At 42.3% G+C, this 14,849-nt stretch overlaps 1 protein-coding gene across 4 annotated transcripts in view; it reads left to right on the forward strand.

Annotated features, from left to right (window-relative positions):
* MYPN (myopalladin) overlaps positions 1 to 14,849 on the forward strand; it is a 285,718-nt gene that overhangs the window by 252,792 nt on the left and 18,077 nt on the right. For all 4 annotated transcript variants that reach the window (XM_077258986.1, XM_077258987.1, XM_077258989.1 and 1 more), the window contains 5 exons: positions 6,115 to 6,264; positions 11,326 to 11,408; positions 13,088 to 13,214; positions 14,221 to 14,428; positions 14,564 to 14,729. In XM_077258986.1, the coding sequence (XP_077115101.1) occupies positions 6,115 to 6,264; positions 11,326 to 11,408; positions 13,088 to 13,214; positions 14,221 to 14,428; positions 14,564 to 14,729 (734 nt within the window). The remainder of the gene's footprint in view (positions 1 to 6,114; positions 6,265 to 11,325; positions 11,409 to 13,087; positions 13,215 to 14,220; positions 14,429 to 14,563; positions 14,730 to 14,849) is intronic.

The following is a 14,849-nucleotide window of genomic DNA, read 5'->3' on the forward strand; positions in this document are numbered from 1 at the left end:
CCTATGCTAATTAGGGCTTTGACTAGTTGATGGGGCGTTAGTTTCCCCAGACTAGTCAGCCCCCTTTTCATGTCATCATGCCCCTGGGGGCATTATAACATAATTTGCACGAGACTGCGTCATTGCCAACTTCTGCACATCTTGGTTATTTCAGCAGCATCGTTGCGCCTCTGTGGCTGGATGTATGCTTCCTGGTTTCAGAGGCACACTGCATATGACCGTAAGCCAGTCAGAACTTGCCATTAATGCTGAAAAAATAGCTCAACTCTGTGTTGTCTCGAATGCCAGTTAACTATGACGTTGTTACACAGCTTATAATACTCTATGGACAGGTGAAAAGAAGTGAGAAGTAAGTGAGCAAGCAGACAGACAGATAGAGGGATGAAAAAGTAGACGTGTGCACAGCCGTAAAGAGGTGCCAGAGTAGGTCCCCACACCGTAATATATAGCAAAAACTTGGCACTCAACTTAACGTAATACAGGTGATGTAATGGTGTCCACAAAATAACAGAAATGTTTCGGTCCTACAGTACAGACCAAAAGTTTGGACACACCTTCTCATTTAAAGATTTTTCTGTATTTTCATGACTATGAAAATTGTACATTCACACTGAAGGCATCAAAACTATGAATTAACACATGTAGAATTATATACTTAACAAAAAAGTGTAAAAACAACTGACATTATGTCTTATATTCTAGGTTCTTCAAAGTAGATACCTTTTGCTTTGATAACTGCTTTGTACACTCTTGGCATTCTCTTGATGAGCTTCAAGAGGTAGTCACCGGAAATGGTCTTCCAACAATCTTGAAGGAGTTCCCAGAGACTTAGACCAGAGCTTAGCACTTGTTGGCCCTTTTGCCTTCACTCTGCGTTCCAGCTCACCCCAAACCATCTCGATTGGGTTCAGGTCTGGTGATTATGGAGGCAAGTTCATCTGGCATAGCACCCCATCACTCTCCTTCTTGGTCAAATAGGCCTTACACAGCCTGGAGGTGTGTTTGGGGGTCATTGTGCTGTTGAAAAATAAATGATGGTGCAACTAAACGCAAACCGGATGGAATAGCATGCCGCTGCAAGATGCTGTGCTAGCCATGCTGGTTTAGTATGCCTTTGATTTTGAATAAATCCCCAACAGTGTCACCAGCAAAGCACCCCCACACCATCACACCTCCTCCTCCATGCTTCACGGTGGGAACCAGGCATGTAGAGTCCATCCGTTCACCTTTTCTGCGTCGCACAAAGACACGGTGGTTGGAACCAAAGATCTCAAATTTGGACTCATCATACCAAGCACAGATTTCCACCGGTCTAATGTCCATTCCTTGTGTTCTGTAGCCCAAACAAGTCTCTTCTGCTTGTTGCCTGTCCTTAGCAGTGGTTTCCTAGCAGCTATTTTACCATAAAGGCCTGCTGCACAAAGTCTCCTCTTAACAGTTGTTGTAGAGATGTGTCTGCTGCTAGAACTCTGTGTGGCATTGACCTTGTCTCTAATCTGAGCTGCTGTTAACCTGCGATTTCTGAGGCTGGCGACTTGGATAAACTTATCCTCAGAAGCAGAGGTGACTCTTGGTCTTCCTTTCCTGGGGCGGTCCTCATATGAGCCAGTTTCTTTGTAGCGCTTGATGGTTTTTGCCACTGCACTTGGGGACACTTTCAAATTTGCACAATTTTTCGGACTTTCTTAAAGTAATGATGGCCACTCGTTTTTCTTTACTTAGCTGCTTTTTTCTTGCCATAATACAAATTCTAACAATCTATTCAGTAAGACTATCAGCTGTGTATCCACCAGACTTCTGCACAACACAACTGATGGTCCCAACCCCATTTATAAGGCAAGAAATCCCACTTATTAAACCTGACAGGGCACACCTGTGAAGTGAAAAGCATTCCCGGTGACTACCTCTTGAAGCTCATCAAGAGAATGCCAAGAGTGTGCAAAGCAGTCATCACAGCAAAAGGTGGCTACTTTGAAGAACCTAGAATATAAGACATAATTTCAGTTGTTTCACACTTTTTTGTTAAGTATATAATTCCACATGTGCTAATTCATAGTTTTGATGCCTTCAGTGTGAATGTACAATTTTCATAGTCATGAAAATACAGAAATATCTTTAAATGAGAATGTGTGTCCAACCTTTCGGTCTGTACTGTATATCCGGACCTTCATCAGTCACAGTTGATAAATGTGAGGGAGCGAGTGGACCCACAGAATTGCTGATTGTGAAATGAGATCACACTTGTGTGTGAGCGCTGCCTGTATGTGGGCAGTATAGCCCCAAATGGAGTGATATACCTTAAAATATCAGGACATAAGTGCCGTGCCTGTGTGGGACGCAGAATCCACCGCTAGTCCATGCTAGCTCCCTCACATTTATCAACTGTGACTGATGAAGGTCCGGATATAGGACTGAAACGTTTGTTATTTTGGGGGCACCATTAAATCACCTGTATTACGTTAAGTTGAGTGCCGAGTTTTTGCTATATAGACAGATAGAGAGAGACACCGAAATATTGTGCTGAGCTTTCTAACAAGTATTTTTATGTCACATCAGAGCTTGATTCACATCCAGACAGCTCGGCACTGCTTTATAATGGCCTACATTTTGCTTCTGCTTGACTCTGTGTACTATGGAAGGAAAGTATAGAAATCCCTCTCTGTGTGCTAAAAAAGAATAAAGAGCAGGAATCCCTCTGTATGTAATATGTATAGGAGAGGTCACAGCAGCTAGTTTCCTCCACCAGCTCATAGTGAATAGAGCCTGCAGTGAGAAAAACTTGTGAAATGCAGGATGCAAACCACATAATGGCTACACATAGTGTTATACTTCATCTACACACAACACAGATAATCCTGAACATTTACTTGAAAGTATAGTGACCCTTCAAACATGCTATGATTGTCTCAATCAGTATTCTACCTACATGTTAAGTTTCCACATATCAATGGTAGTATATTCATACATATCTACATACAGATGCACACACTACTGTCACAGATGATCCAATTCATATCTTAAAAATAATCCACAGAAAATGATACAGAAAATATTGAAGCAAAATAGGAAAGGGGCTGCGGGGATTTAATACATCCACAGGCTGTCCTTATGTGTCTCTATAGTTTTTCACTACTTATCAGTAAAAGTTTGTACTTTTTATTGATGATATGACACCCTGTGCTCCTTGATTAGGATACCCTGGTACAGTAATTACCTAATGTTTCAGATAAAATAATCAAATACAATTTCCCTTACTGATGTTCTCATTCAGGTCTATGATAATCACACCCCACATCAATTATTGTGAATAATAAATGTTAAATTGACAGGCACATAAAATAGTACTCTCTTAAAATACATGTCTGAAGCTCCTTAGTTACAGGCATCCTGCATAGACATGTTTCCTCCATCTTTTTCCAGTGTTGGATCATCAGGACACATCCAATGACCAAGTGTTGGATAGCACATATACAGTGCCTTGCAAAAGTATTTGGCCCCCTTGAACTTTTCAACCTTTTCCCACATATCATGCTTCAAACATAAAGATACCAAATATACATTTTTGGTGAAGAATCAACAACAAGTGGAACATAATTGTGAAGTTGAACGAAATTTATTGACTATTAAAAAATGTTGTGGAAATTCAAAAACTGAAAAGTAGGGCGTGCAATATTATTCGGCCCCTTTACTTTCAGAGCAGCAAACTCACTCCAGAAGTTCATTGTGGATCTCTGAATGATCCAGTGTTGTCCTAAATGCCTAATGATGATAAATATAATCCACCTGTGTGTAATCAAGTCTCCGTATAAATGCACCTGCTCTGTGATAGTCTCAGGGTTCTGTTTGAAGCACAGAGAGCATCATGAAGACCAATGAACACAATAGGCAGGTCCGTGATACTGTTGTGGAGAAGTTTAAAGCCGGATTTGGATACAAAATGATTTCCAAAACTTTAAACATCCCAAGGAGCACTGTGCAAGCGATCATATTGAAATGGAAGGAGTGTCATACCACTGCAAATATACCAAGACCTGGCCATCCCTCTAAACTTTCATCTCAGACAAGGAGAAGACTGATCAGAGATGCAGCCAAGAGGCCCATGATCACTCTGGATGAACTGCAGAGATCTACAGCTGAGGTGGGACAGTCTGTCCATAGGACAACAATCAGTCGTACGCTGAACAAATCTCGCCTTTATGGAAGAGTGGCAAGAAGAAAGCCATTTCTCCAAGATATCCATAAAAAGTGTGGTTTAAAGTTTGCAACAAGCCACCTGGGAGACACACCAAACGTGTGGAAGAAGGTGCTCTGCTCAGATGAAACCAAAATCGAACTTTTTGGCAACAATGCCAAACGATATGTTTGGCGTAAAGGCAACACAGCTCATCACCCTGAACACACCGACTGTCAAACATGGTGGTGGCAGCATCATGGTTTGGGCCTGCTCTTTTTCGGCAGGGACAGGGAAGATGGTTAAAATTGATGGGAAGATGGATGGAGCCAAATACAGGACCATTCTTGAAGAAAACCTGTTGGAGTCTGCAAAAGACCTGAGACTGGCACGAAGATAAAGCAAAATCTACAATGGAAAAGTTCACAAATAAATGTATCCAGGTGTTAGAATGGCCAAGTCTGTGGAAAGAGCTGAAAACTGCTATTCACAAACAATCTCCATCAAACCTCACTGAGCTCGAGCTGTTTGCCAAGGAAGAATGGGGAAGAATCTCAGTCTCTCGATGTACAAAACTGATAAGTCATACCCCAAGCGACTTGCAGCTGTAATCGCAGCTAAAGGTGGCGCAACAAAGTATTAAGTTAAAGGGGCCGAATAATATTGCACGCCTCACTTTTCAGTTTTTGAATTTCCACAAAAATATAAAATAACCAATACATTTCATTCAACTTCACAATTGTGTTCCACTTGTTGTTGATTCTTCACCAAAAATTTACATTTGGTATCTTTATATTTGAAGCATGATATGTGAGAAAAGGTTGAAAAGTTCCAGGGGGCCGAATACTTTCACAAGGCACTGTAGTTCCAGCAATTCCTGTGTCTAAGGCCACATTCACACGTTCAGTATTTGGTCAGTATTTCACCTCAGTATTTGTAAGCCAAAACCAGGAGTGGGTGATAAATACAGAAGTGGTGACGTGTTTCTATTATACTTTTCCTCTGATTGTCCCACTCCTGTTTTTGGCTTACATACTGTATAATGATATAGGATACTGACCAAATACTGAACATGTGAACACTGCCGTACTGTGACACCATAGATGCGTGGCAACCCTAGACCAGAAACTAAAATCAATTCAGACCCCAGATCAGCCCCTGCCATCAATAATGAACCCAAACCAGATCATTTAGACATCAGATTAGATCCCTTCATTTCAATAAGAGCACAAAAAAAGACTGTGAAAATTAATTTAGACCACAGAACAGGCTTTTAAATAGATTCAGAAACTTGACCAGATCGCTAAACATAACCCAAACCCCAGACTAGACAGCGAAAACTAATTCCTACTCCAGCCCAGAGGGTCAGCTGTAATTCGGACCACAGATCATCTCTTAAAATTAGTAAATTAATTGAACCCCAGACCAGCGCCTACAATCAGTTCAGAAGCCAAACCAAATCATATTCAGACCACAGTGTGTTACTTTATTATTATTTTATTTTACTCACTTATATAGTGCCATTAATTCCACAGCGCTTTACTTGAGGACAGCTCTGATGTCTAGTTAGGGGCCCAAAACCTATTAAGACAGAGTTGTGGAATATGATAGAACCTGGTTCAGAAACTATTTCACACATTGATTCAGACACGTGTTGTAATCCCATGATTGCTCGCACCTTATATATTGATATTACTAGAGATATGGTATTTTTACTATTTTAAGATTGATAACAATTAGGATAATAGAGCACCCCTGAGCTTCCAGTAAGGTTGTATTAAGTAATCCCGATGGTCATCACTAATTATTATGAACTTCTACAGAATAAAACTCAAATCCTTTTAATTTGTCAACATACAATTAAAAAAAAATCTATTTTTCTACATCATTGTACTAACTTCAACTTTCAAGTTGATTTTGGCTGACAATTTTTTTTTTTTTAGGTTTATTGGTTTAAAGACGGAAAACAGATTTTAAAGAAGAATGAACATTGTAGGAAGAAGAGAGAAGCAGATGGGACATGCTCATTACACATCGACTCTGCCACCAACGATGATGATGGAAACTATACCATCATGGCTGCAAATCCACAGGTACCAATTCACATGGCACTCTGTGTAGTTCCAGACCTGCAATATTTCACTGTGTTAATGAGAGCAAATTAAAACAAACATAAAATAAGTGATTCCAACGGTATTGGCAGGGTCCAGGTTTGACCACCCAGGACACAAGGGACTAATGTTTTCTTCTTCACTCCCTTTCTATAAACCTTTGTTTGCTAGCCATGCAGAAGGGGTGGACAGAGTTTGGAATGTGTATTAGGATGGTAACCTTTATCTGTAGGATTGCTACGTGGTACTATGTCAGGCTGGCAATATATAAAGTTGTGTGAAAAAGTGTTTGCCTCCTTCCTGATTTCCTATTCTTTTGCATGTTTGTCACACTTAAATGTTTCCGATCATAAAACAAAATGTAATTATTAGACAAAGATAACACAAGTAAACACAAAATGCAGTTTTTAAATTAAGGTGTTTATTAAGGGAAAAAGAAATCCAAACCTACAGGGCCCTGTGTGAAAAATGGATTCCCTCCACACACACTGACCCCGCTTAAAGCATCAATTAACTGTGGTTTCTCACATCTTTGGGATCTGTATAATGCTTCAAAACATTTAATAGGAAAATAATAATGTGTGCACTGAGGAAGTGTGGCCGAGGTTGGCTGGAAAGATATGCAGAGCCCATGAATGAAAGAACACTCTTCCTTGCACTCAGCGCTACTTTTCTTTCCTACTTAGAGCTCATTCACAAGTCAAATTTTCACATACAAGCGCTCTCCTTGTTTTTCTCAGATAGCACTCATATCTGTGATTGTCTATGGGGCCATGTCTGTGATTTTTTCAAAGAACAAGAAGCCCGTGAAAAATCATGCAGACGTGTGATTTTTATCCAAGAGTCAGATCAAGATCAGCGCTGCAGGTAAATGGGTCCATGGAAAAAATCGGACCATCCTTGGATGACATTTGAGTGTTTTCTTATTTTCACAAACTCTCAGAAAGGAGGAGGAGAAACTTTTTTTTTTATGTCTCCAAGTACAAGAAAAACAGATGACTCTCAGACCACAGTCTGATCTGTGTCTGATCTGTCCATTTTACTCGTATGTGGAAAAATCAAACTTGTGAATGAGCCCTAAGTAACTGCATTTATGGTGTAAATCATTGGTGACAATTGTTGTCCATAGTGACAAATTCCATTTAAAACAGTACTATAAAAAATCAAAGAGCTTGACTGGTTTCAGGTAGGAAATGGTAACAACATAGGTAGCAATCATAACTGCTAATCATAACTGCAGTTCAAATTGGCAGCTGACTCAAAGATTTGTGTTGCATGACTTTCATATTATAAATCACACTAAGTACTTAATTTTGTATTCATTTTTTTCTTTTAAATAGGCATGCAATGCAATAAGAAAAAGTTGCTGATCTCTACTATACCTTCTGAATGCCCTTCAGTGTTACATTTCAATCATGGCCACTAGATGGTGCTGTTGTTACATATTAACTCTAGTGGGGGAACTCTATATGTCCCATAATTAAAAAGAACAAATATCAGTGTAACCAGGGGCGTAACTACCGCGGTCGCAGCGGTCGCCATTGCGACCGGGCCCCGCAGGTCAGGGGCCCCGGGCCGGCAGGTCTGAGCAGGGCCAGGCTGGCCATCGGGCACTTCTGGCAAATGCCAGAAGAGCCGATGCCAGTAGTGGGCCGCTGCACTGTTCCTCCCCCGGAACCCCCCCAGTGCCGCCGCCGCCGCCGCATTTAACTATACCGGCGTCTATGACACCGGTATAGTTCAATGCAATGATGGGAGGAGAGAGCGTCACCTGACGCTTCCTCTCCCATCATTCCCCGCTCTGCCTCTGACAGTACACTGCGGGTGCGCGATGACGTCATATCATCGCGCACCTGCAGTGTCCTGGGCAGACTTCAGCCGCCAGGAGCAGCGCGGGCAAAAGGAAAGGTGAGGAGAGTTTTTTTTTTTTTTTTTTCCTTTTTAACCGGACTGTGGGGCCATTATCGGGGGGGGGGGGATGAGATGAGATGTGGGCTGTGCTCTATATATCCCTGTGCGGGCTCTGCTGTATATACCCCTGTGGGGACTCTGCTGTATATATCCCTGTGCGGGCTCTGCTGTATATATCCCTGTGCGGGCTCTGCTGTATATATCCCTGTGCGGGCTCTGCTGTATATACCACTGTGCGGGCTCTGCTGTATATACCACTGTGCGGGCTCTGCTGTATATACCACTGTGCGGGCTCTGCTGTATATAACACTGTGCGGGCTCTGCTCTATATATCCCTGTGCGGGCTCTGCTGTATATACCACTGTGCGGGCTGTGCTGGATATACCACTGTGCGGTCTGTGCTGGATATACCACTGTGCGGTCTGTGCTGGATATACCACTGTGCGGTCTGTGCTGGATATACCACTGTGCGGTCTGTGCTGGATATACCACTGTGCGGGCTGTGCTGGATATACCACTGTGCGGGCTGTGCTGGATATACCACTGTGTGGGCTGTGCTGGCACCCAACACCATGTTGCAGTGCAGGAGATTCCTGCAACAGTCCGAGGCGTATCTAGGGGAAGCGGGGCGGGGGAAGGTGGGGGGGTTGTGGGGGCGGGGGAAGGTGGGGGGGGTAGGGGGGGCCCCATTTGGAAGTTCGCACCGGGGCCCATAACTTTGTAGTTACGCCACTGAGTGTAACCCTTCATCAGAATGCGTTTCCCTCCATAGCGATAAAATGGAGTTCATCAGGGGATATGGTGGCGTTCGTCAATGCTTTGTCATCCACAGAATTACATTCTGATGAGGGATTTTCGCTATGAATCATATGAAAATGGTCATGACTTGAGATTAGTATTTTTGAATCTGTTCAGGAAAGTGGTTTTGATTACCCCACTACTATTTTTTCTATACCTGACATCGACTTAGCTGTTCTACCTAATGAGAATTTGGTGCCCCCCTGATTGTTAGATGGGAGCAAAGAAAATATCTGATTATCTATTCTAGATATAAAACTACCCATACTGCACTTTATGCGGTGATTGTCTATTGTAGACACATACTACCTGTACTGCAATATTAGGGGTGATTTAGGGATATTAGAGACAGCCGACGAAGAGCGGGTGCCCCATACTGTTTAATATTAGGGTGCCAACCTCCGCTGGTAGGTAGGGACTCCTTTAGGGAGTATTAGGATGTGATAGATTGCACCTTTTTCCTGGTTATGTTTTTTTTGTGTTTATAGGAATACGAATTCAAGAGTTAATGCGTATTGGATTTACACCCACTAATATTTAGATATTAATGAGAGTATACAAAGGCTGTTAACTAGTAGGAATAAAGTTATATTTTAGGGGTATATACTTTTCTCTGGTTTACACAACCTGCCACTAACAGCAATGACCATAGATAGCTCCAATCACGACTGTTTAACCAATTATATGTCAGTCTCTGGCATGTGAGTGTTGTGGCGCCGGTGGAATGTACGTTCCAGCGCTCATTGTCCCCCTACCACGTGACTGTAGGCTGCACATAGGTTGCCATGGCAGCCAGAAGCATGCTGCAGGTCCCGTCGCTACCATCATTGTGCTCCCATGAGGCCCAGTAGGCATTTCCACATACGTAAAAGTCTGATATATGAAAATATAACATTTATTACCCAAACAGTGAAAGAAAAAAAAATAGAAATTGAGTTGCTGTTTTTCACGCAATGCACCTCGGTCTAAAAGTGCAATAAAAAGCCACTGAAGCACCCATTGGCGTGCCCGTGACGTGATTATGGGGTGCTTGGTATTATGGTTTTACCATATAATAAACATGGTAAATCTAGAAAAAAAACACTTGGATTTTTTTCCCGCTTCCACTGCAGCCCATGATAAAATTACTGATATCATTCAAAAGTGCAACTCAACTCGTCCCCCCAAAAAACAAGCCCTCATATGGCTATGTGGACGGCTGTCGTGATACCGAATATGTGTTTTATTTTTAATTATGGGATAGTGAGGTTATTAGAATTTTTCATTTTTTTTTACATTTTTAAAAGCCTTTTTTTACTTTCTTTATTATTAGTTCCCTTGAGGGACTTGAGCCTACAATCATCCTATTACTTGGTCTATATACTGCTCTACCAGAGTATTACAGTATATAGCTAACATCACAGTCTCTTATGAAACCAAACCTGTGTATGGGCTTCACAAGACCGCTGCCTGACTGCCATGGGGGCACCCCACTTTTGCTTTTCACTTTCAGATTAACAGCAGCATTTCAGGAGTTCAGAGCAGCATTCAGAGCTTAGCTATGCAGACGCTAGCTGTGCAATACAGCCGGCGTCTGACGGATATTGTGATGGCTCAGCTCCTGAACTTATTCCATGTGCAGGCAGCTGACATTGGATGCAACAATACAGCCAAGGGGTTAACAGGGTTTTCTCATCTTCTAAAATGGGTAAAATTGCAATGTGCTTGTAAAAACAAGCAACTTTGCATTTTCCGTCCTATTTAAAATCCTCTCTATTCTTGAGAATGGAGGGAATTTGAATTTTATAATTTACTGCTCATTGCCTAGCTTGCGGGCCTTTCTGCAGCCTATCAGAGGTGTTTGGTCTCCTAGGCAAGGAGCACAGCACTTACAAGCTCCTTGCTATACAGCTTGGAAGCACTGCTCTCAAGTATCGCTGCTCTCCACAATAAGGCAGATCCATACTTGCAGCATGGGAATGTGCACAGTTCAGACCAGCAGTAGTACATGAACCCCAGCAAGCAGGAAGCCATGAGGCACCATGGTGGTGCACTCCTGAAAACCCCGAAGACAAGCCTTATATATCAACAGAAAAATTCTAATAATTGAAAATTTGGTCTAACAAATTTCACAACTAAATCCATAATATACCAGATAGTGAATTTTCCAGATTTACTTTATGTAGAAATTGAAATCCCTCATATGTTGTTGTGTACGTTAATATGACGTTTGGACATATGACAATCATACAGTATATTACTCTGTCTCCATCACAAGTGGACACTAATGAAGAATAATATGAAGAACCTGTCATGTACAAGTAATATGCAGTCTTGCCATCTCTTTTTTCACAGGGAAGAATCAGCTGTTCGGGACATTTACTTGTGCAGTCCGCACCGCTGCGTCCACGCACTATTCCTACAGTTCTCTCTCATAGGTAATCTCTTTAATTGAGGGTTATACTCACCATTAGCCAGCGTTTACAGTTTGATCAGTATTTGGTCATTATTTTACCTCAGTGTTTCTAAGGCTGGTTTCACACTTGCGTTTTTTGCCGCTGCGTTTTAGCGCTAAAAAACGTATGCGTTTTTTTGCATGCGTTTTGACGCGTTTTTGGCAATGCATGCGTTTTTTTATGCTTGCGTTTTGTTGCAGAAATGCAACCTGTAGTAATTTCTAGCGGCGTTTTTTTGCCGCAAAAAAATGTATTGCTGTCTATGTAAACGCATGCGTTTTTAAGCACATGCGTTTGCATGCGTTTTTAAACGCATGCGTTTCTATAGAAAAACACAAGAAAACACAAGAAAAAACAAGAAAACCCTAACCCTAACCCTAACCCTAGGGTTACTAGGGATCCTAACCCTAACCCTAAGGTTAGGATCCCCAGTAACCCTAGGGATCCTAACCCTAACCCTAGGGATCCTAACCCTAACCCTAACCCTAAGGTTAGGATCCCTAGTAACCCTAGGGATCCTAACCCTAACCCTAGGGATCCTAACCCTAACCCTTAGGGTTAGGGTTAGGATCCTAACCCTTAGGGTTAGGGTTGGGGTTAGGATCCCTAGGGTTAGGGTTAGGGTTAGGATCCCTAGGGTTAGGGTTAGGGTTAGGATCCCTAGGGTTAGGGATAAGGTTAGGGTTAGGATCCCTAGGGTTAGGGTTAGGGTTAGGATCCCTAGGGTTAGGGTTAGGATCCCTAGGGTTAGGGTTAGGATCCCTAGGGTTAGGGTTAGGATCCCTAGGGTTAGGGTTAGGGTTAGGATCCCTAGGGTTAGGGTTAGGGTTAGGATCCCTAGGGTTAGGGTTTGGGTTAGGGTTAGGATCCCTAGGGTTAGGGTTAGGGTTAGGATCCCTAGGGTTAGGGTTAGGGTTAGGATCCCTAGGGTTAGGGTTTGGGTTAGGGTTAGGATCCCTAGGGTTAGGGTTAGGGTTAGGATCCCTAGGGTTAGGGTTAGGATCCCTAGGGTTACTAGGGATCCTAACCCTAACCCTAACCCTAACCCTAGCTATTTCTGTTTATAGTGGGTTTTCTAGTTGATTTTGATGATTGGCAGCTGTCACACACTTCTCATCATGCGTTTCAAAAACGCAAACGCAGGAAAAAACGCTTGTAAACGCGTCAAAACACCGCGGTTTTTTACCACATGCAAAAACGCATGCGTCTAAAAAACGCAGCGTTTAAATGCGTTTACATGCGTTTTTGCACCAAATGCGTTTGCGTTAAAAACGCTGCGTTTTTAAACGCAAATGTGAAACCAGCCTAAGCCAAAACCAGGAGTGGGTGATAAATACAGAAGTGGTGACGTGTTTCTATTATACTTTTCCTCAGATTGTTCCACTCCTGGTTTTGGTTTATAAATACTGAGGTAAAATACTGACCAAATACTGAATGTGTGAACGTGGCCTTAGAGACATGCCTAGCATTAACCCCTACAATCAACTAAACTGAAATCTGCCGTTTACTAAAACAGACATCTTCATTATTCCATGAATAGTATAATAGATCCAACATGACTTTTCATTGGTCTGTAATAAGAATTGCACTTTCCATAATCTTTTATTGAGAAAAGACCATTTCATTGACTTTCATTGTGCTACAATAATTGTACTTTCCAGAGTGAGACCTCGCGTGGCGGAGGTGGAGAGTGAAGCGGTACAGGAGAGGTTTTTCCGGCCGTACTTTCTCCAAGCTCCTGGAGATATGGTGGCACATGAAGGGCGCTTGTGCAGGCTGGACTGTAAGGTAATAGACGATTAAATATGTGTATATATTATTTGTGGTCTGATTCTGCATCTGCCTCCTATTAGAGAACAGATAGAGACAGTATGGCTATGTGCCCTCGATCCGGATTGAGCAGCGCTTTGGACGTAGCATGTTGTTTGCTGTGTCGAAAACACTGCGTTCTATTGAACGAAGGTAAATCTGCATATGATCACTAAACTGTGCGGATATACTGCTTCTAATACATTCCATTGATTACATTTCTGTTGCAGAGATTAGCGTCTCCACAAGAGAAATTGACATGCTGTGGGCCTGAAAGATGCGCCACATGTCGGTCTCCACGGGTGATCCGTAGGTTCATATAGTCGCATAGGGGACAAGGGTTTTCTAGAAATCCCATCCACTATTCTGTAACATCTGTTCGCTGTGGTTTTGATGCTGCACGAATACGCAGCAATTCCTAGAGTAGCACTATGGCCCCGATTAATCAATCCCAGCGTTTTTCACACCGGTCTTGATGAGGAGGTGTGCTAAAGTCAGAAGCGCATAATTTATTAAAGGGAACATGTCGTTAAAAATACTATTAATCTTCAGATATAGGGTTAATCTGCAGGGTAATAGCATTCTGAAGCATCCGACAGCACCCCTTCTCATTAGATAAGTGATGCACTTTGTCTGGTTGTACAGACGACACCTTTCCCAACATCAGATGTATGTGGGGAATAAAGGATTGGGCTTGTTGACATTTAGCATACCCATATTTATTATCACAGGAAATGCCTAAGGTATATCATACCCACTTACTGAAAAACACACTAGGCCAAACTGAATATGAATCAGGTAGGGGACTTAGAGGGAAGAATAACGACATATGTTCAGATGAGAGCTGTGTAAGGTGTATTGCTTGTGTTCCAATCAATAAAACCAGCTCTGGAATGCTACAGAAACATAGGAGAAATTTGGAGAAGGTAACTCAGATGTCAGGATTTGGTTAATTCCTTTATGTCCCTACAACATGTACAAACAGGTCAGTGGTCTGCCAACACCGGACATCATGTGGCTTCTCAATGGAATACCTGTTCACCCAGACATCACCCACAAAATGCTGGTCAGAGAGAATGGAGTCCACTCACTTCTTATTGATCCCCTCTTACAAGCTGATGCCGGGACGTACACTTGTATTGCTACCAATAAGACGGGACAGAACTCATTCAGCCTGGAGCTTACTGTGATGGGTAAGCATCAGAGTCACATTTTACTTTTTTACATTTCACAGACATAAATGGCCTCTCTATAAAATACTGTATGTATTCTGCTTGTCTACCCGTTCTACCAGTTATTCATATTCTTGCACATTTTTACTCATGTAGCAAAGGAAGTGAAGAAGGCACCCATATTTTTGGAGAAGTTGCAGAACTCTGGCGTACCAGAGGGTCACCCAGTCAGATTGGAGAGTCGAGTTGTTGGGATGCCTCCTCCAGTTTTCTACTGGAAGAAAGATAATGAATCCATTCCAGCCCACAAGCCAAGAATAAGGTGCCGTGCTTTCTCCGCTGCCAGTCATGATATGCTATGCTAATTCTAAAGGGCTCCACTAACGATGCTATTGATGATGATGATGATGATGACACCCAGTACTAACAGAACAATTCCTGA

Source organism: Ranitomeya variabilis, chromosome 4, assembly GCF_051348905.1.
Source record: "Ranitomeya variabilis isolate aRanVar5 chromosome 4, aRanVar5.hap1, whole genome shotgun sequence".
In the NCBI taxonomy this organism is placed as follows: Eukaryota; Metazoa; Chordata; class Amphibia; order Anura; family Dendrobatidae; genus Ranitomeya; species Ranitomeya variabilis.